Source organism: Tigriopus californicus, chromosome 5 (assembly GCF_007210705.1).
Source record: "Tigriopus californicus strain San Diego chromosome 5, Tcal_SD_v2.1, whole genome shotgun sequence".
Taxonomy (NCBI): domain Eukaryota; kingdom Metazoa; phylum Arthropoda; class Copepoda; order Harpacticoida; family Harpacticidae; genus Tigriopus; species Tigriopus californicus.
Genome location: NC_081444.1, coordinates 8,617,960 through 8,641,327, shown reverse-complemented (window position 1 = coordinate 8,641,327; position 23,368 = coordinate 8,617,960). Strand labels below are relative to the sequence as shown.

General features: G+C 43.4%; 1 protein-coding gene across 1 annotated transcript; it reads left to right on the top strand.

The window, feature by feature from the left end:
- The first annotated feature begins 1,679 nt into the window (after positions 1-1,679).
- LOC131880644 (zinc finger protein castor homolog 1-like) lies at positions 1,680-18,815 on the top strand. The gene is made up of 10 exons (XM_059227321.1): positions 1,680-1,964; positions 2,308-3,125; positions 3,462-4,388; positions 5,542-5,835; positions 6,302-6,490; positions 6,759-6,773; positions 8,241-8,859; positions 10,871-10,992; positions 11,305-12,271; positions 14,564-18,815. The coding sequence occupies exons 1-10, from the start codon at positions 1,922-1,924 to the stop codon at positions 14,851-14,853; spliced, it is 4,284 nt and encodes a 1,427-aa protein (XP_059083304.1). The 5' UTR covers positions 1,680-1,921; the 3' UTR covers positions 14,854-18,815.
- Positions 18,816-23,368: the final 4,553 nt, after the last annotated feature.

Genomic DNA, 23,368 nt, shown 5'->3' with positions numbered 1-23,368 from the left:
CCCCCCCCTATTTGAATTTTTTTTTGTTTTTTTTTTTTCACTTTTTTGGGGAACAACCCCTTTTTAGAAAAATTTTTTCCAAAAAGGGATTCTTTTTTAGATTCCAACCATTGGCGGCCATTTTTGACTTCTTTCCAGTAATTTCTGCCACTTTCTGCCATTTTTGCCACTCGTGGCAGAAAAAGGCAGAAATTCGTTCAATCTCGATTTTTCCCATTGCTGCCCACATGGCTAATTGGCATAATTCTTACAAAGTAGAGGTAAGAACAAAATGAGTAATATTAGTGCAACAATACATAGCAACAATAGCAACTGAAACATAATGATAAGTAGAGTCAGAACAAAAATGTTTTTACATAAAAATATTTTTCACATATTTTGGGGCCCAAAAAATATTCATGTCCATTTTCATTTTTTGACCTTTTTTTCTTTTCTTCCTGTGATGATACGTAACAAAGAGAAAGATGACTTCTGAGAACAAGGACCTTATTCAGTTGTGGGTCAAATAGGGCACAAATCTAATGATTAACTGAGCAAAAGTGCCCTAAACAATAGGTTAACACATATGGTACTAGACTCTAAAAAAGAATCAATTGTATCAATTGTATACTGTACCATAACATTGGAATCACTTAAAAAGTGTCCTAATGTCAAGCATTGGAATAAGAGAGGTTTAATTTCTTGTCAATAAAATGAAGAAGCACAATATATTACCCAGTATATGCAATTGTTTTCCTAGAATTTCGCAACAAAAAAGGCAGTAAACAAGACTAACAATGACCCTTTGGCCATGGCAGCAACGTTTTTGCGATTCATCGCCTTTTCCGTTCATTCCCAACATTTTTATTTTTTCAATTCTTCAACTTTTTCGTACTTGCTATTTTTTTATTCTTCTTCGCATATTTTCCAACTTTTTCTCCTTTTTTCCTACAAAAAAGTTCGGCCAAAATATCAACTGTTTTTTTCCAAGGTTTACTAATCAGGAGCCAGCATGGACATGGCAAGAATTTACTTCTTAGGGATAGCAGGTTCCATTACCGCAGCTTGAAGATATTATAATGTAATATTCCTTTTCATCTATGTGTTGCTTGATATGGAAGGCAAAAATAGCCCCCCCCCTCGAACTCGAACATGTTGTTTCCTATGTTTTGGAAAGTTTATTCGTAAATTTTTGTTTGAATTTGTTTGATTTTTAATACAAATTTGCTGTCAATAAAGACCGTATCGATCTGCAAGCTTTGGCCGGCCCTAGTTTTTATGCTAGGAAAAATAAACAGGACAGAAACAACAAACCGAAACGTTTTTGGTTGACAAAAAATCAACATATTGGGGTTGTTTCGAGGGACATAAAAATGACATATTTGAGCCAAAAATCCAACATAGCTTGTCGGAGTACTGATAAGTCTTACAGTATTAGATAAACGACGTCTTGAAATTAGAAAATACGCGGAGCTAGAATGCCTTCCCTGATTGAGCAGAAATGTTATCGACAGATTAGCAGATCAAAGCTCAACTAACGTTTTGTTCCTTCTTGATAAAGGCTCAGAAAAGCATCGGCAATTCGAATTTGAAGTTATTATACGTCGTATGCGAGTAGAATCTAAACATAGATTTCATTCCAAGCTTTACAAATGGCAAGAGCCTATTTTGGGTCAGAGAGTCGAGAATCATCTACCACGTTTAGCACTGACAATATTGTGTACGAATAACAAGGAACTGTGTTGAAACGATGCTCTTTTAAAGTAGAAACAAGGCAAAGGCTGGACATCATCGCAAGTGGGGAAGCCAAATGCTGCTCAGTCGTCGTCGTTGTTGTTGTTTCTGTTGTTGCTGATCATTATTATGTGTTCTACTTCAGTGCGACGACGATTTGTACATACACTAAACATGAATCAAAGTGGCTCTCAACTGAATTCCACGCATGAGAAAAACGAAATCGAGATCGACCTCAAATTGTCCATTGGGTAGGAAACTCTCCAGACCCCAAAACACATTTCTTTCATAGTTTTCCCGCGCTCTTAGCGTTGATTGACAATAAAATTGAGGGGAAAAAAATCAAAGCAAGCTCAACAAAGTTCACTCTCTTGATCATTAGTCGACAAGTCGAATCCAAACGCTAGGAGAACAAGATGTTGTGCCCTGACAATGATAGTAATGGCTGGTCCCCTCAGTCACTCAGTCAGTAACTAACTACGAGACCGCGAGACCGACCACCAAAAAAGTCGATTAGAAGACAATTTTCCACCATTTTTCCGACTTCTTAGTAATCATTTGAAAATCATCAAGCGTCTCTCTTTTGCCCTGCAGAATCGTTGGCGCCTCAAGATGATGGATCCCTTTTATCCAGGTCTCTGAACCAGAGATCTTCCATTAAAGGACCCTCTTCCACCGGATCAGACACACTCAGGCAGTCCAACAGTCCGGCTGTCACCTCGTCCAGTGTTCCCGCTGGAATGCTTTCAGCCGCGCTCCTCGGCAACATGTCACCTTTGTCACCCGCCAACCTTTCCTCGTGTCCGAGTCAAGGTCACCCTCCAACACCTCCCAGAACGCCGAAAACCCCGGGTGGGACACCAACTCACCAAAGTGCGCCTGACCTAAGTGCTCTTCTCTCTGGAGGAGGAGGAGGAGGAGGGGGAGGAGGCCAACAGCAGCAACAACAGCAGCAGCAGCAACAACAGCAGCAACAACAACTCCGTTTTCCTCCTCCCGATTTGAAGATGTCAAACCATGGATTCAAATCGAGCAGTGGCCATGGACTGCCTACTTCATTCCTTTCCTTAGCCTCTTTTCAAGACCAAGTTTTAGGCAAGACCAACAATGCCAACAACCTTCTCGCAGCTCAATTGAACAAGCCAAATATGATGATGCCAGGGATGAACATGATGGGACCGGGTTTGCCCGGGCCTTTACCTCCCCACTTGAGAGGTACCTCGGGTGGGATCCCACCACACATCTTAGCGGCTCAACGAGTGGGAATGATGCCCGGGGTGGCGAAAAGTCCCACCGATTACACGAGATACTTCAAGCGATTCGGGTCATCCTTGGAATGTGGCAGCCTGTATTGCAAGGATATGAACTACAGAGAGCATTTCCATTGCACGGTGCCCATGTGCAAAGATAAGGTTCGTAGTTTACCCCGTTTCGGTTCTGCTAATTCTGCCGTTCCACAACTCCCCACCCAATACCATAGTGAAATCGCCGCTGAAAGGTATGTGGTATGTGGTAGGTTGAGAAGCAATCGAAATTGAATAGGTATCACTGAGCTTCTGAGGTCTATCAGGACTCGAGATCACCCCCTACCCTCTTCTAACAGTTGGGCCTTCCTCGTTCATTTGTCACTTGCAAGCTGTCTGCTGCGCTTCATCTGCGAGTAGTATAGTAACGGAAAAAGATTGTCACGAATTTGTCAAGTCGACCGGCCGAAAATCAATCACAATTACTCGTTCTATTTTCCGTAGGTGTTTGCGAAGAAAGAAGAGATGATTCGCCACTCAAAATGGCACCAAAAGATGGAAGAGGCTTTCAAGTATGGGTTTCGTCGCGTGACTCCCATGGACGACTGTTCCGACCAGTTCCCCGGGTGTCAGCACAACAAGAAACAGACCCATTATCATTGCATCCACACGGACTCGTGCGACAAGGTGTACATCTCGACGAGCGACGTGCAGATGCATTTCAATTATCACCGCAAGGATAATGCCATCCAGAGAGAAGGCTTTCTCCGATTCCGAGGGGTGGAGGACTGCGCCACTTCGTATTGCCCGTTTCGCACGCAGAAGACCACACATTTCCATTGCAATCGAAGCGGGTGCAATTTCACTTTCAAGAACAAGGCCGACATGGAGAAGCACAAGAACTACCACATGAAGGATGAGCAGCTCAATAAAGATGGCTTCAAAAAGTTCATGAAGCAAGAGCCGTGTGGTTTCTCCGGGTGTCGGTTCTCGGGCACGGTCAATCATATCCACTGCATTCGTTCCAATTGTGATTATGTGTTGCATTCCAGTGGCCAACTCTACTCGCACAAGCGCAAGCATGAGCGCAAAGACAATGAGCTGGCCTATCAGAAGTACAAAATTGCTCAAAGTCTCATCACCGGAGACACGCCCCTGTCCACCAATGGCAATGGGGACTTGTCCACTGAGCGACCCCCGTCCAATGACAATGGTAGCCTCAATTCCGACACCTCGTCAACGCCACCCTTGGTCAAACCGAGTGACCTAGTGCCCCCCACGAATAAGCCATTGAATCCGTTTATTGCCTTGAACAATGCAAACACCTCGAGTTCGCCGATGCCTTTTGGTATACAGCCCATGATGATGAGTGGGCCCCAAGGCATGTTTGGTCAGCAACCTTTACTCATGTCAGACATGATTCGAGATAGGGTAAGTTGATAAGTGGATAACGCCAATTTGACCAGTCTCAATGGACTCCATTTACAACAACTACTACCATCATTAGTACTACTTATTCGACTACTACTACGACTACTACTACTACTATTCCGCCTTGATGATGGAATATTCAGACATGCACATGCTTTTGCAGCTTTTCATTGCTGGGGCTTTGTTTTTTTGGGAGATGACAATAACGAACGGGGTTTTTAACGTATGTCTAGGGGTGTTTTGGAGTGACAGCAGGGTTATGAATGTGTTCCATATCCACACACAAACGCGTTCCATAAGCACATGGACATTGCAGTATGTACGTATTTACGTACGTGCGTGTTGTTGTAGCACAACAACAGTAAGCAGGGAGTGGCTGGGCCAAGCGTGGACCTCTTTTCTGACACACGGTAAATACTTGGGGAATAAGACAGAAATGCGTGTACTGTGTGTACTCGTACTACATACAGCCAGAGTACCTACATATGTAGTAGTAGAGGGGAACGAGGACGCACCTCACTGGCCACCAGGCACAAAGAAAAGGGCTAGCTACTATAGTAGTATGTAGTGTACAATAATAACTGTGGCCAACAGTCCAGCCCGAAGATTGCTCTACTCGGCTTATTTGGTACGAATTTATAAACGAATTTATGAATCCAGGTCATTTATGGAATGCTCCAGATTCGTACACTACTCCACTCAACAAGCCACTTCTGTGGGGGAGCAGATCGGAGCAAGGAATGTGAATATGCACATCCGCTATTCTTGCGTTTCTTCTCTCTCCGTTTTTTGTGCGTGTGTGATTTTGAGGATTGCCATATTTATTCGACATTTCCGGTGTTTTACGCTGGACAAAGCCACCACGACAATCAGTGTTTTTTTTTAAGTTCAGCTACTCTCGAACTATCTCGTCCCTCAGTAGTTAGTACTCTCGGTTTCCTTCGTTCACTTTTCATTTCTAGGCTAAGACTGCTTATAAAGGATTAGAAAAGGATGTTTGAATGCGGAAGCATTCGGAACACAGAGACATACTTATTATCTGGGACTTGCACTAGCTCAGCGATCCGATAAATGTTTGGGACGATGTACATTTGAATTTGCAGTATGCGGAGTGAAAGCAACTCTCTTTAAAAGTCTTGTCTGTTCTTGATAGATTCCTGATGACATTTGGCGCAATTACATGCTCCACTTTGATTCGGGGGAGGGCTGTGGATTCCAAGGCTGCGAATTGGAAGAAATGGAACATTTCCATTGCAAGGATGATGGATGCGAGACGGTTTTTCGAAAACACGACGGTGTTCAAGAGCATGGACGAAATCACTTTCTCCAGGACCAGATCACGGATATCTTCTTCATGAAAGTGGACCCAGAGGAGCCGGAAGTCTCAGAATGTCCAGAACACTGTCCTCATAAAAAAAGCGAACAGCTACACTTTCATTGCAAATGGGTAAGTGGGTGACGGGCGACGACGGACGACGTAGCCATTATTGCATTTGGTGTATGTGAAGTATATCAACATATAGAGCTCGAAAAGCTCCTAATAGCCAAAAGTAAGAAAGCCCTGACTCTGGCCCGGGCATGAAGTCCTTAAAAAACCACTCGAACAGGATCACTTAACAAGCGAAAGTCGTTGGATGGAGAGCCGAGGTTCGGTTTTCCCTCAACCGCGTAGAGCCATTATTTTGTACCATGTATGTGGTAAAACACAACTTCGCCAAATTTGCTTCGAGAAAAAAAAGGCAAAAAAACTACCAAGATTGGACTAACCGAATCGACTTTTGTTCTGTTATTGCAAAGATTGACACCCGAACTCGACCTGAAAAAATTCGTTCCAGTTATTCCGATCCTGATTAGAACAACAATGGGTACATCAACGTTTCAAATCATGATGGTTCTGGATTGTGTCATTCTAGGAGAACTGTTCAGAAATAGTGTTCGGAGGAGATTCTCCCTTTAAGCGGCTGGATCATTACAAATTGCACGAGTACACAAAGAAATGGAACATGGCCGGTAAAGAGCCCGTGTCGATGACGATGACCACCAGCATCGATACCATGTTCAAAAGAAAACGCGGCCGCCCACCCAAAAACCGCGTGGTCGAGGTAAGACAAGCGGATTTCTCAAAGCAGCTTGATTTATTTTTCTAAACGGATTCCCTTTTTTTCTTTCTCTTGCTTTCTGCCCTGCTCTCGCTTTCTTCCTCCTCCTCCTCCTTCTCCTCCTCCTCTTCTTCATCATGCCCACTACTACCTACCACCACCACCACCACCATCATCATCATGATCATCATGATCATCATCTTACTCATCTTCTTGTACTGGCTCTCATTTCTTGCCCTCCTTTCAACCACATCGACCTTAATGAATACAGGTCTGGAACGAACATGTAAGTAATCACTTTATCTCTTGTGTAAATCGGCATCAAGTACTAGTTCAATGTTCAGGCTCCAAGGTTCATAATAGATAGACTCTGTAAAAGTTCCAATCACGGACAACAACAACGACAACAGCAACAACACTAGTTACGTACACTGTACTGTATAGAAGGCACCTACCCACCAGGAGAAGCTTCTACCAGCAGCCAGAATGCGTATTTACCCGAAAATGTTTTCCGCCAAATGATCCCCGCCTATTTTTTAGTTTAACATTAGCCCGGGGAAATTTGCCCTGGCTGAGTGAACGTAAATCAACTCGATCATGCTCCGATTCCCCTGTTCTGTCTTCTCCCGGCAAGATTTAAAAAATGACCAAATTAATTGGCCCCTAGCATGAAAGAAGTCAGACCAACACTAATACCAACACTAATTTTTTCAGTCCAGATCCCTCCAACACTGATGGCAAGCTCATTTTCGTAACGAAGCATGATAGTCTCGCCAGTCGCCAATCACTTCAGAGGGCCAAGGTGGTGCAATTTCTATAATTCCCTAGCAAATAATATGTCAAGAATTGTATAACACACGTAATCGTCGTAATGATTCCTCTGAGGTTAAATGCCTGAAAAATTCACCTGAACGAAATTAATCACCACCTACTAGTACGTTCCACCAGCGTCCACTATGACGGGCATGTTTATCATGTTTGTGGGGTGGTAGGGTCATCGGTTCAGCACCGTGGCATGGTAGCTTAACAATGAGATTTGAGCATACCTACCTCCAGTACATAATGTACTTGGAGAAAGAGAGAAAGAGAGAAAGAGAGAAAGAGAGAGAGAGAGGTAAACCCAGTTCAAGGGGCCAGGTTTCCCCCTCCTCATCCTGGTCTTTTTGATTCTCTTTGGCATTTAGGCGACCGCTTCGCTCTCCCCCCCCCTCTTTTCAGCCATTTCAGACACGATCTTGGTTTTTATTGCAAGGGGCTCCTCAGAGGCGAGCCATTGGGCTCTAATCGAATTGACACGCTCTGACGTCGCATGAATCCATACAATCAGTCCGTTTGATGGAGCCTCACGTAGCCCCTACCTAGACAATGTTGAACTCATTAGCCAGCAAAGAACAGCCGATCTGGACTCAGTTTGGCAAAAAAATACAACTCGAGCAAGTGGGAAGCACTGACCGATGTTCGGTCACTCTGGACCCCAGTTCATCATGCTTTCACTCGTTTGAATAGGGCTTGGGTGGAATGGTCTGAGCGGTGCTGTTGGTTTTCTAAGTAGCATAGGGGCTTACAAAAGAAGCAGAATGCCTTGTATGTTTTGGTGCAAATGAATTGACACGAAAAACGAACCCGCCAACAAATGACCCCCAATTCTTGGCTTATGGTCCTTCTGACACCATAGAGATGTCGTTAAGACTCCATAAACTAACCCATTGTTGGTGCGACTAAGATAGTTCATTTTGACCGTGTTTTTTTCCAGCTCCCACAAACTGGTCTGCCTGGATCTGGGTCCAGTTTTAATGACTTCACTTCATCTCCTCAAGCAGTGTTTACCTCTTTCAAACTGCCCAAACCGGGGCTATCTGTGACTGCGGGTGCTACCCTGGGAAGCACCGGAGGACTGACTGGAAGCCCGAGTCCTTTGGATGTGTCTAACTTTCATTTCGGGATGAGTGGCCTTTTGACCAACTCCAAATCAGCCGCCTCCATCATGTCCGCCCCGTTAGGCGGCTTGCCGGCCATGGCCGGCCAGATTGCGGCTGCCGCTCACCACAAGCAAAGCCACCCAGATGATGAGATGGCAGAAAGAGACAAGAGGAATTCGCCTTCGCCACGCGCCCGTGCCACCATGTCGTCGTCCCCTCATCCGATTGATGCAAATCGCAAGTCACCGGGGCCCAAAGGGCTTGTGGCCAAGTCATCCTCGTCAGATAATGAACAAAGTTCAAATGAAGGCACTCCTCCCAAGCACCAAGGGCTGATCAAGTCCAGAGGAACCTATTACCCTCTGACTGCATTCCCCACCAATATGCCCCAAGGGCCGGTCATGCGACGAGAGGATGAGCCCAGTCCAGTCAAGAACGAAGGCTCCTCATCAGGTTAGTAATAGACCAATACTGTCTCAGTTTACTTACTCGGACTTGCCTAAGTAGAAGTAGTAATAGAAGTAGTAGTAATAGTAGTTCCAGGTTGATCCGTAGCTAGTTTATGGTTGACCTCGCGCCTGGCTCACATCAAAAAAGTAGTACTCGTTTACTTGTTCAGTCGTTGGACCTACTAGAAATGGAACTGAAAAGTTGGACAGCGAGAAACAAATTACCCTTTTCAAGAGTAATGGGCGCAAAGATGGCAGTTTTGTGGCTCACTGGCTCTTCGTTTTCTTCCTTGAAACGTCGTTTCCATTTCACACGACTTGACGGGGTGATGAAAATGAAAAATGGCACACTTCATTCGTCTACGTACGTACATACTGTAGTACCCACCGAGCCCGTGCAGCCATCTGGCCAGCCAACACCCACTTAGGTGAGGAGTAAAAGTAAATAAAGCAAAAGTAACGGGGAAAGACGAGGACGATCGAGACACGGATCTGTATTACAACTCGCCTGACCATACTAGGCACAACAACTAGGTGACCGACCGAAAGAGCAAGAGAGCGAAATGGTTTCCATCATGCTCCTTGAGAGTTTTCCTCATTACCCAACGGTACTGTTCTGCGTTTGCTTTTGCTTCTGATGGAGATTTTTGGGCCAAAAGCAGAAACATTCATCCCCAAATTACTTCATCACGGAAGACATTCCTCCGCAAGAATTGTTGAATTCTGGGTTTTATGGAAAAATCGTGATTTTCGCCCAAAACGTGACATTCTTTCTCTCGGCTCAAGCTCGGCTCAAGCTCGGCTCAGATCATTATTAATCCACCAGTGTTGAGGAAGCAAATTCGGTAGTCTCGATTCACCGATTCCTTCTTGTTGGTCGGTAGTCGAGCAAATCTGCCCATTAAAACGACATAATTGCCAGTCTGCGAACGAGGGAAGCCAGCCTCATTTACATACATAAAACCCAAAAGAGCAGATGCGATGAGTGAGGAGATGAGGTGCGCTGGGCCATGCGCTTCAGTGCGAACATGCCAGAACCAACCACAACCATCACCTCGCCACTTGAAGAGGCTCGAACCATTTCCAACCTAGGCACGCATATATGTACACACGCACACACACGAGTGGTGCAGTCAGTCTTTGGGTTTGAGTTGTGGGATGAGATGATGAGTGGATGAGCGGATGAAAAAGAGACAGGCGAAGAGGACTGCCGGGTTACAATTATTCACTTTACTATAAAGACTCGTCTCCCTTTTGTGCTGCCGGTGGTAGTTTACCGTGAACAATGACGGTAACACGGAAATTGCCATTCTCTCTCACCTAAGAGGGGTCAAGAAGACCAGGCAGAAGCGTGCGTGCTTGGCTTCTTCTGGTTCACTCACACTTAGTCAGAGGGTCTAATTCTCACTATCAACTTGATCTGATATGCACCTACCATAGGTACTAGAGGCCCTGGGCAGCAGTGCGAAATACCTGCGCAGCGTGGCTTATGGGGTTATTGACTAGTATATGTTGAGGTCCCCCCAAAAGTGACAAATTTGAAGTCAGTGCGAGTAGGTCGAATTGATAAACAAATGTGCGAATATTTGGCTAATGCCACTCAAAGACTGCCGCGCTCTTTCTTTCCGTGTGTCTACCAGGGTATGGCACTTGCAATTCGTTGTCCATTTCTGATGGGACTACTACTTTTGAAAGAAAATGCTTCTCTTTGCAATCGATCGGAGTGGGTATTACAAATTGTCCACGGCGAAACATGAATATTTTCATGAACATTAGATCTCGACGATCTCGACGATCTCTCCAACCAACCAACCAACCAGCCACCCAAACCCATCCACTCGTTACATAATGCTTGATGGGAACAAAAAGCGGATCATAATTGATTCCGCCTTCACTAATATTTGGCTGGGCAGGATGCTAGCAGGATCTGGTTACTCTCAACCCATTTGGCGGGACTATTGTCGTCATTGAGTTCATCACTTCATCTCTTTCGTCTTCTTCGTCTCCTTTTCTAGATGAATCGAGCCCAACAGTTTCAGTGAAATCCAAGCTGGGCTTGAACTTTGTGGTGAGCTATGCTCGCCAAGGTGACACGGAGAATGCCTTGGCCAAACTGCTCCAAGCCAGCCAAGATATGGTGAGTAACTCTAATCTTGGAGATGGTGCTGCTGCTGCTGCTTCTGGTGTTGGTGGTAGTGGCGCTGCCGGTGGTGGAGGTGATGGTGCCACTGCCACTGCCACTATTGCAAGTCGCGTGTCACTGTCCTCACATCACGTGTTTGGGCCGGAACCGGAGAAAGATTCCTGTGGTCGGCCATTTTGCAAGCTTAAAAGGCGGGCCCATTACCACTGCAACATTTGCAATCAGGTATGATGGGCCCAATGAGATCGATTGAGACTCCGTATTATCAAAGACTAACCGCTTTCCGATGGTTCCGATTGTTTGTAGGGATTCACCGAAATCGACAAATTAGAGGCCCATCTGAAAAGACATGTGTCCAACCCGTCTGAGTTCACCAACGCCACGTTGGGACTGGCTAATATGCTACGGGATTGCGGCAAAGATCAAGGATCAAATCCTACCTCAGCAGACTCACCAAGAAGCCATACGCCGAATTCGCCTCCGCCGTCCCACTTATCTGGCACAGCCTCCTCGAGTGAAGGACCCGTGAGTCTGGTCATGAATCGTTCCGCCACACCACCCAGCGATGCTCCGAGAGCGAAGAGCTCGCCTTCGCCCAAGCGATCGCCGGGGTTGCCTTCAACCGAGTCTTCACTCCCTACTTCACCAGTCTCTCCGTTTTTGGGAGGGTTTCCGTCTCCATTCGCCAACCTCTTGCGGCCTCCATTCAATGTGCCTTGCTCCATGGGATCAGGTTTCAATGCCATTACCTCTCAGCCAGGCCTTCTGATCCCTCCTGGGATGCCCCACTTTTTCCCACCTGGCATGATGATCCCCGGCTTGCCCAACTTGTTCCAAAGGGCACCGGGCCTCCCATCTCCAACCTTTGACCCCACCAAGCACCCGCTGACACGGATGCCTGACTCTAGTGCCTTAAAAAGATCTAGTCCCTTGACTCGAATGTTAGAAGGCCTGGATGATTCTGACCCGGCCAAGAAGATGCGTCTCAGTCCGTCCATGCGGATGATGAAAGACGAACCCGTCCCGGAAGGATACATGCGGTTCCGTTTCAACGAGGACTGCGGTTTTACCTCTTGCAATTATCGTGAACATCAAACCCATTTCCATTGCATGAGAAAAGACTGCAATTATCGGTTCTGTGACAAGACCCGTTTCGTTCAGCATACCGCTCGTCACGAGCGACTGGATACTCTGTGTGGTTCCGAGTTTGAAGGCTTCCGAGGAGTCACTTGTGGACGAGATGATTGCGAATACAACATCATCAACAATCGAAGTAAGTCCAATTGATTGAGTCACCTGTTTCATACAAACTACTACATGAGATCACTGGGTCATTAGCGACATCGGCAAAAGCGAAGGAGAGTTGGGAGCGATGCATACCAGAGATTACGTGTAGGTGTATCGTGTGCTTAGCTTATTCGGAAGGCTTAAATCATACGTATATTGTTACCCTTGTAGTATAATGCACCATCCATCAGAGATACACCGCATGTTGTTTTGCTCTCAATTCGCTGACATTTGCAAGTAGCTAGGATTTCGAACAAATGTATGTACAATGTCAAGACATGCATATTTCCTGTCATCTTCAGTGAGAAAAGTCTTCGACTCGAACACCCGCTCAGTCGGCAGCAGAGATTTTTTGGTCATGTGAAAGTGGGTGAACGTAAAAAGCACCTCCTCCCCAAGTGACAGGGCGACCCATAAATCACAAACAGGCCTCTTACACACGACATTGTTGCCTTAACGACAGAGACACATCTTCAAGGAGGAAATAAATATACGTACATTCACATCAAAATCCGTTGGCCAATCAACAAAGCAGGAGGAAATTTAATCCGGAATACTCCTTTGATCCGAAATTCAGAAGAAACTTTTCTCGAAATCTTGGACACAGACCAATTCGATCAGATTCAACATTAGAAACAGAGCCTGTTTTTAAGCAGAAATTGTGCCAGAAATGACCCAAAGTACTGAATGCTTCGGTTCCACTTCCTTTTATTACTTTAAAAGAAACCTTTAAAGTCTTAGAGCATGGGACACATCATATCTATGGAACGTTCCATTGCCTTTGCTCATGATCATGAGTCTGTAATGAAACGCCAAAGATATTTTGATTGCGTGGCTGTGGGTAAGTCGCCTCTTCAACCTAGGTACATGCAGTATTTGTTCGAGCGTATGTACTAAATGCATAGTGAGCTAAGCCATTCTTTCTTTGACCATTCGACATTTTTTCTTGGCTTCCTACCTTCTTACTTACCTCCTTACCTCCCTACCTACCTCCCTACCTACTTACATGCTTACATTCATAGGTACATAAAAACGGGAAAGAAGAATGAACCGCAAGGTATTTGCAACGCTTGGCAAATGACAATCCAATCAAAATTGAATTCCTCCTCAAAAGTGTTCGTCTGGGCTGGCCGACTGGCTGGCAAGCAAGCCTAACCATTTGTTCAATTCCAATCCATTCGAGCATCGAGCAGATGTGGCGAACTTATAGTACACATGAGTCAGCCCAAGAGAGCCGCAAGTGGTTCTGGCCCTCCGATAAAAAACGCACTCAATTCGGATTTGAAAAAACGACAAAAAACTAGCCATTGGAAATTGTGCTAAGTGTAACTGCCAAGTTGGGTTTTGAGACGACGAGCATGGCAAAATGTACGTAAGATGCCAGCTGGCAAGACCACCACCACCACCACAACAACAAATTTGTTTCATTCTGTTGTCTCGCTCATGGCCGCACGAAAAATCCATTCATGTCCATAGAAAAAATTAAATCACCCCGAAGGCAATTTGGCCCATGCATTTTATCTATTAGAATGAAATTGCAAGCAACCGAAAAGGCACATAGGATGAGGGTAGCTCTTTTACTTGAATTCGTCATTTTCATGATCGAGACTACTGATCGTTTGGAAAATGATTCTCCAGCCATTTATCCAAGATAAGGCATCAATAGTAAGTGATTTTAGTGATTACTCTTTGGGTCCAGATTTCTGGATCATTTTGTTTCAAGGGTTTTATGTTTGTTTCACTTTTTCACCCCTGGATGGATGGCACCTGAAGATCTTCGGCCAACTTAAGTGTGGTAGGGAGCCTATTCTCTTTAAAACCCGTACAAATTCGATGGCTTGCATGCTTAGCCAGTCAAGGTGGAATGCACAATTGCATCCAATATTGAATTGACGGCCTCCAATGCCAATATTGATAAAATGCCAATTTCACTATTGGTGAGCAATAAAACCACCCGAGTGCACCCAATCTCGGTCCACTTTGAACGCATTGCAAGAAGGTGAAAACAATTGTGAAACTCGAAATGGATTTTATGACAAAAGGCAGGGATCCATAAGAAGATCGATGCACCTAGGGTTCCCGTTCCGCATTGAAAAAAAAAAATATCGACCTGCTCTAAGTGGTTGATAGAAACAATTTTTAGACGAACTTTTTTTCATTTGTGGAGGTTATAAGAAATGATAAAGGCTAAAGGGTGTATTCGTTTGATTCGTGTGAGATCTACTTTGAGCACTCTTTTAGGAACGTATATATAAAATCAATGTTTGTCCATTTTCAGCTGTGACCTTGCCGGGCGAAGCTCAAAAGAGCAGCAGCCATTTCCATTGCTTGAAGTGCGATTACCACTGTACGGAAACCAACAAAGTGGTGGCTCATCGACGCCAACACCAAAAGCTGGACTCGATCATGGCCGCTGGCTTTGAGAAATACACTCCAACTCAATTCTGTCCAATCACGGGATGCACCCATAATGGCAAACAGACCCACTATCATTGCAGCAAGTGTCAGTACGCAGTGTTGGGACTGTCCCAAATGGAAGCTCATAAGTATAGGCATATGAATGAGTAATCCAGCGGCACCAAGTCAAATTCGCTCATCGTTCGTTCGTTCACTCATTCATTCCTTCGTCCAAGTTCAACAGCAACAACAACAACAATAACAACTGTGATAGCACCGTCCAATAACCGAGAACAACTTGCACTGCAATCTAAAAGTTGAACAAGAAAAACGCAGAACTCAAAGAAACAGACATAAAGAAGAAAGACACACTTGCCACTCTTGAATTTTCAAATGATTACAACACACATACCCGTCCAGGAAAAAACAAGTCCGGGCAAAGTTGATCGTTTACCAGCCATTACGTCCCTCTCCATGTTTTTCTTGCTCTTTCTCTTTCCCTCATGGTCTACTTCTTGTCCCCAGTACTGACAAAAAGTAAGTAAGTCCCTTTCAACGTCGAAGTTCTTGGTTAAGCGTGTCCTCAAAGTGCCATTTTAGCCTTTCCACCCTCGGTATGTAACTGACTGTTATCCGGATTTCCCGAAAGGCACGTCCCCACCAATGTAGATAGGTGTTCGATAACGTTATGACAAACGTGATGAAGTCCTACTCCCCCAAACCAACCAACCAACCAACCAATCAATCAACCAATCCACCTTGTAATTCGTAATTTCATGGAATATTCTGGTCCGTACAAAATTGAATGGCGATGCTTGTTCGTTCATATGTATTATTAGTGTTCCCCGAAGATGGTGTGTGTGTGTGTATGTGTGCGTGTTGAAACACACATATTGTTTCTTTGATGAACAAATGATTCTATTGTGAAATGTCTGAATATTTAGCGTCCATTGAGGCGGTTTCCCTTTTGTCTCTCAACCAACCAACCATCCAACTAACCAATCAACCCCCCGACCAACACATTCAACCTTCGACCTATGGATCGATTGATCGCTAGGTGGGTGAATTAACAGAGAGGCTATGGCAAAGAAAAAGGGCTGAGAAGGGCCAGGAAGAAGTAAAAATTCAGAATAACCCTCAAAGGCGAGGCATCATTTCTCTTAAGAGATGTTCAAAGTTCCAGTCACATACGCTCACCAGTCCAGCGTACATACGTACGAACCTCTCCTCACTTCACTTGGCTCGCTCGTTGACTCTTTTTTACACCCCAGACCCCCAAAAAGCACGCACCGCACAAAACGCTCAAACGATGGCGGTCATCTTTACGATTTATTTAAATGCATATTTCCTCAATGCCTTCGTTTTTCTCAACCTTTCTTAAGATTTCGCATTCCATTCCACATGTTTTTCCCTCGTTCTGCCGTTCGTTCTCTCGTTCGTCGTCGAGTGGGTTCCTCCTGGCCCAATGCTCTCTCTCTGCCCTCTCTGTCTCCCATCACTTACTAGATTCATCTATTACTCCGTCGGATTCCGTTTTTTTGTTGCTTTTTGCTTTTGCGAGGGGAAAAAGTTTGTTAACTTAAATGACTCGCCACATATTTTAGCCATGATTTCAGGATGCTTAAGAGTCATCGGACACTAAACACAACTTTTTCAACAACAAAACTGATCGTTCGAGGTCGGTCCGGGAGTTTTTACTACCGACATGAATTGTAAAACTACATACTCCAGTCCTTTACTAGCATGATCATCGATCGAGGCCATTCTGGTCTACCCTCGTTGATCGATCAACCAAGTACGTAATATGAGCCCAAAAAGTAACTGATTTCCTGATTGTCATCATCCATACTCTTGAACCAAATCGAAGATCTTCTTCTAAACTGATCATTTTTTGGAGTCAAACGCCCCCATTACCTTTTCGTTGTTGTGGTTGTTGTCGACATTTTTGTTGTGGCAGATGTTCGCGAGCAATGATAGTGTCTACGTCAACCATGATTGAGATTTCCTAATTTTGTAAAAATTAGTTGTGATCAACAATGAAATGCTCCAAGCCAAAGCATTCTCCCATTGATCCAAGATCAATTCAAGCCTCCCCCTCCCCTATCCCAATCAAATGACCACTAATCAATGATTAACCCATTACCACACTCAATTTGTACACGGCTCACTTTGGCCTTTTTCGTCATTCCGACAATTGCCTTCGTCATCATTACCATCATCATCATCATCATCATTATCATCAGTCAAAGTATCGGAAAATGTCGAATCCAACCGTCAAGTGTCATCTCAAGTCCGAAATGCAATCCTTTCGTTTCTGAGCGATCCTGATACACGTACAAGTTGCGCAAGTAGTTTTACCAAATGTATATTGCCTTTTCCATTTTCATTGCCATTGCCGTTGGCGCCCAGAAGAAGAGAACTCGTCAGGCCTCGACGGATATACATTGTATACGTATAGATTTGTATCAATTTTCCAAAGTCTTTCCAACGCCAAAATGCTGAATACCCAACCAATCATTGGACCTAAAATATGGCCCAGGGAATCGTGCCAACTCGAGCTTACCATTCCAATTCTCGAAAAAGGGGAGAAGATAACATGAATTGTCATTTCGCGAAAAACCAGTTTCAATTTGGCACTAAGCATACCTTCGCATACTACTACTACTACTACTACTACTACTATACTGTGCGTAGTACGTACCCGCTCTACTATACGGACGTAGTATACGATTAGGACCTGAGTGTATGCGAGTGTACAGGTGTGTGTGCGATGGTTGTCGTTGTCGTTGTTGTTGTTGTTGTTGGTGGTGGTGGTGGTGGTGAAGTTGCTGCTGTAGAAATAGTCGTGGTATCTCTGCCAGCGTTTTCTTGTACCACAAGAATCATCATCCTTACCTTGAGACTGTCGCAGCCGCTCCACATCCCAGATTTGAAGAAGAAGTCAATGTATGTGGTTAAGGCAGTGTTTCAACCAACGACCCAGGAGGGCGATTTACCTACCTATACCACTAAACCCTGACCGGCCAGAGGGCCTTTTCCCCTCTCTCTCTCTCTCTCTCTCTCTCTCTCTCTCTTCTTCTTTCTTTCTCTTCTTCTTTCTTTCTCTCTCTCTTTCTCTTTTACTCCTTCTATGGCTCTTTCTCTGTCTGTGATTCTTCGTATGGAGATAGATGTGTGTGTGTGTGTGTGTGTGAGTGAATGTGTATGTGTGTGTGTGTGTCTCTCTCTTTCTTTCTTTCCCCTTCTTTTGTGTCCCATCTCTGAGGTATAAAAAGATAGTCTGGCTTTATCGCCTTCTGAGATTTTTTGGCCAACAACCCAAATGCTGCGGATGAAGTTGATGATGACGATGATACTTGTTGTCTTAATGGCAGTTGCCTATAAAAACTTGAATTCCTCCCGATCTGGGCTCTTTCATTCCTGCCTTTGGATTGAAATCACCTCCAAAATGTAGAGTCACCAAGTTCAGCCTTCTATTCGTTGACAAAGAACCAAAGCAATGTTCAAGAATCCGCCTCATACGTACGTACCACCACGTACTGCATGCACACTACTACTACTATTACAACTACTTCGAGTTATACAATCACTAAGCAGTAGAAGGCACGCCTGGACTCGTTCACAAATTTACCCATATTCAGATTGACTCACAGGGCCTCAAAATCAACATTTCATAGAAAATGAGCGCCCCTAATTTTGATGGTGAATCCATTTTCCAATTGTTGAGTGTGTTCAATTTCATCATTTTACTCAAGCAATGGTGTGGAAAACCCACCCCAAGATACAAGATGATGCTTAACCTATTAACCTAACATGTGCCCCCTAGGCCAATAAACTTAAATAGTTGTGACCTTATTTAAAATGAATCTCACGAATATTTGAGAATACACCCTGTTCTTAAACTCCTGTTCTAGTAGGCCCAGTTTAATCTCGTAATATCGCCGTATCTCTTGATCGTTTGTATGTACTTATGTTGTTTGTGCCCAGAATATCCCAAAACCTTCGTCCATGTTTCATCTGAAGCCATCACCTAAACACGTTCACGTCATGACACATTAGTTCTTAGTGCTTATTATTATTATCTAGAGTACATACCATGACCTCAGATGCAAATAAAAATGAGTGATTATGAATGAAGGTTGATATTTATTTTCACCCTCTGCGGCGAACGGACAAGAAACCTTAACATCGCACTTTCAGAGTATGAGACTGCTTTAACCAAGTGCTGGAAAATTGAAAGTACATGGACTTACAGCTCGTTGACAAACCTGGAAGGAATCTCTCCTAAATCTTACAGTTGTGTGCCTAAAACAAGTTTAACCGAATTTGAGTCGGAAGCGGGAATAGAGCCATTTGAGATCCCCATAAAAGATATAGAGTTAGTTCCATGAATGAGGAAAGTACCGTGTTGCAAGCCTAAGCACTACAGTGGTGTCGATTCATTTTGATCGTATTTTGAGTATTGCCAAAGTACCTTGATTCCCATTATGGATGACTAAATTCGACTATTGCGTAAGTAGTATATTGACGAGATTGTTTAACTTGCCTTCCGAAAGGAGAGGAGAAGAGGGCAAAAGATATACTGTTTGTTGGAGGACCATCATCAAAGAGGCACATTCAAAGCTAAAGACAATCTATTGAGCGCCTGCATACCTTTTCAGAGAGCACTCACTCACTCACTCACTCTCGTAGGATGGAGCTTTGTATGTAGCTACGGAGCTAGTGCTCCTAATTCCAAGACAGATATCATCTCTTGTTCATTTCCAAAGGGCTTTTGTCCAAGCCTTGCTCGTCTCATATTGTATGTATTTGGAGCTTGCCGGGGCCACATAGCAATTCTAGTACTACTCAATCAGGGAGTGAGTGAGTGAGTGCATGGTTCACTTGAACAAGGTTCAATGTGCCTTCTTTCTTCATTTGGCCCTTTTTCTCTCTCCATCTTTTCCTGCCTTATTATGGAGTGCTTGATTTCTCTCGACTCAATGGTAGTGATGGTTGTAGAGGTGGTTCTGCTACAGCCGTGGTGAATGTCAGTGGTAGCCAGTCTGTAATGCTTGCCTATCAAATCATGATGCCATTTTCGGTCGAAGAAGAAGAAGAAGAAGAAGAAGACGAAGTAGTCTAGTACAGAATGCCGAGAGTAGTTTTTTTGCCACACATCTAGGTCATTTTTCTGAATTTCAAAGGGGGAATCACGGCCATGGTAAAAAAAAGGCGACCTTTGTAATGTATAGGGGATTAAAAGTATCACATATTAGAGATAGAAACATGGCAACAACGGCCAACAGTTACGGTAAGTCGGTGCACATCAAATTTTGAGGCAAAAGGTAAGCCAGAATTGACCCCATGAATTTGATCAGTGTTTCTGTTGTTCAAATAAGCGCCGCACATACACTGAAGGGTGAATGGGTTGTTTCTGCATTTGGAAAATGCGTAGGGAATCGACGTTGCTGCGACATTCACCACCGCACTCACATACACGCACACACATAGTCATCTCTAGACTGACAGCCACCAACTAGCCCGTGCGGTAGTAGTGCAGCAGTCCTGTGATCCTACAGGAATAACCAAGAATTTAACCTGTGTGCTCCTTTAAAAAGATGCCCGTCGTCTGCGGCGGCTCCGCCGTCGTCGCCGATCGAAGACGCTGGCCAAGAAACCAAACCAACTGATCAGCCATCGTGTATATATTCGACCCCACCAACCATCACCACTACCATCACCACCACCACCACCACCGTCATCATCATCATCATCATCATCATCATCAGGCACTTCTCGTCCGAAGTAATCAGCCTGCCGATGCCTCAACAACTATCACCATTTGTAGTGCTATTCTGGTACATCATTGCTCCACATTGTATCTGTGTGAGAGTACAGACAGAATGGGGCCCTCACATCCACCACTACCACCACCACCACCTCTAACTCCACCATCACTACCGAACCCCCCGGTGATTCTCCGATGCTCCAGAGAAATTGAACGAAGATTTCAAGATGAGCTTGAAGTTGGATGAAAGTAAAAAGAGACGATACACGAGGTTGGGATCATAATATGGCCGTTATTTTTGTTGGGCAACCAATTCTTTCGAAGAGGTGCTAAAACCAGTATCGTTTCCCTTATAAATGGAATGGTCAATTTAGATACTTTTCGCTCTGGCTATAGGTACATTTAATGTTTTGCTCTTGTTGAGTTCCGACCAGGTCACTATTCCAATATTCGATCCGGTTCATTGCTTGGCTGAATCAGGGTTCAGAATTCAATATCCCTATAACAAGTTGCGAGTAAAAGCTCCACCTTCGTGCCCAACTTACCGTCATTTCCCGTTCTCAAAAACAGTAATGTCAGGCTACAACCTGGCACCATCTGCTCTTTGAAAGGGTTTCCAAAATACATTCCTAAAATGTTTGTTTACCTAAATGACAATTATTGTCAGTTTCCCAACAGATGCTGATAAAATGAGGTCTTGCCATACACATCTGGAAAATTGTAAACCATTCTTATAAACATCCAAATTGTGGTAGTTTGCCGCCAATAGGGTTGGAATGAGACTGGCCCGAGGTGTTTATGAACCAGGCACAAATCTTTGAAAGATTGTTAGATGTCTCCAGGGTGGCAATGGGTTCTTAAAGTCAAGAAATATAATTTGAATTGCATTTTTGATCAAAGACTGATTAGATAAAAGGATAAATGTTTTGCAGTTCCCCTGGTACTTGATCTCAATTCCTTTTCGGACCCTACAAAGTACAAATTTTTAAAATCAAAATTTCGAGAAAAACACGTCTCAGGACCTTTAAGGACTTGCGCTGTCTACGATAACACCTTTGATAAGACCCTATTGTCCGTTTACTTGAAGACGAGCTCAGCCAAGGATACCTGTAACAGGAGAATTGGACATATCAATTGGCGAAGCTGGGGTCACTTTATGATGACAATTTTTCACCACCCCAAAAGTCACAAAGGATACTACCATACATTATGGAAAATCGATTTAAAATCGGGGTATTATGACAAAATGTTGCATTATCTAAGGACACTAAAGCAAGGAAACGCAGTTTTTTTGTGATCACCAAACCTTTCCTACCAAGTAAGGCCTAAACTTTTGCTGCTGACATTTTTGAATGTCAATTATTGGCATAATCATTGAACAAAATATGTGACTAATATCATTTTCGTAACCATCGATGGCAAGTGCTTAAAACCAGGCACGTAAATATACTTAAAATGACTTTAACATGTCTTAAACTATAACTGAAAAGTGCTAATTAGGATTTCTTGATAAAGCAAAATTTGCTCTAATCACAATCAGTCAATAATCTTTTGCTAAAAATATCATTTGTAGGAAATAATTTCACAAACATCTAGACAAATTTTCAAGTAATTTGACTCTTTTGTTATGAAACTATGGATCTCACTCTGGGAATGGCACTGAATCCAAAGTAGACATGCTGTAGTTCTGAGCAACATATTGTTCTTTAAACTCATTTTGATGCTTCATAATCATAGAATAATATATCTTAAGAGATATGACACTTGTTTTATTTGATTGTTTTGGTACTTTAGATGTTTTTGCAAGAAAAACAATTTATTGGAGTCCAAAGTTCAAATTGAAATTTAGGTTACTGTACTTTGGGATTACTCTGTGCCCCTTAGATAATACCTCTCTTTTATGCAATGTTCCTAATAAGGGGAAATTTAAACTCTACAAAAAGATAACTCATTCATATTTCACCAATGGTTTTTTTTGTCAAATGTGTGGATTAGGACAAAATTACCAAATGTCCATATCAGATATTCTAATGTGTTAACATTGATGTACATGCACTTTTATTGCCTATTCCATACATTTCTTTTATATTTTGTTAGTGTAAGCTCCTCATCAATTAGTGAAATGTCTCTTGTTAATTTTCTATCTATGCGTGTTTTTGAGCTAATTTTAGGCATTATTTCACTGATATGAACGAAAATTTGATTGTTTTTGGATTAATTTGATGTTCATGGGTATTCATTTACTCTTCTGACTTACAAAATTAATTCAGAAATATTCAGTATATGGTCGGAGCTAAAAATACTTAAATTCATTATGTAGTGCGGATAATCTTGTTTTATTGATACTAGAGTTGCTGTCTTGATTCAACGCAATGGCCTTACTTGGCGGTCAGGAGAAAGATGTGTCGTTTCCTCTCTTTACAGTCCTTGCATTATCTTACTTTAAATGAAAATACCAAAAAATTCTGGTTAATGTTGTAAAAAGTCTAGAGTTTTAAGAATAGGTAATTATGAATACAATAAAAGATGTGCAGTTTGGTCTCAAATGCTACTTACTGCCTGTTTCCCTTTATGACTTGGCCAAAGAGCTGTGACAAAAAGAAAAATCGATCTAGATACGCTGATGTGCACTCCTCTACAGGGTTAAAGGTCTCTCTGGCCAAGCTTATGCTCTCCCACTCACACTCATTCCTTGCCTAACCTTCAATTTATTCCTCTTGGGCAATGTTCCTCTTTTAATAATCGGGGATTGAATTCGCTCTTTTGTTTAGTAGAGCCCGTGGAAAACCAAGCCAAATATGCAATTATGCCTATTGGTCGGAATTTTTTTTTTGTTAAGTTATGTTTTAAACTATATTGGCCATTTTGGGGCAAAACAACAAAACCCCAAGCTTTCAATCTGAGGAACTGTAGAAC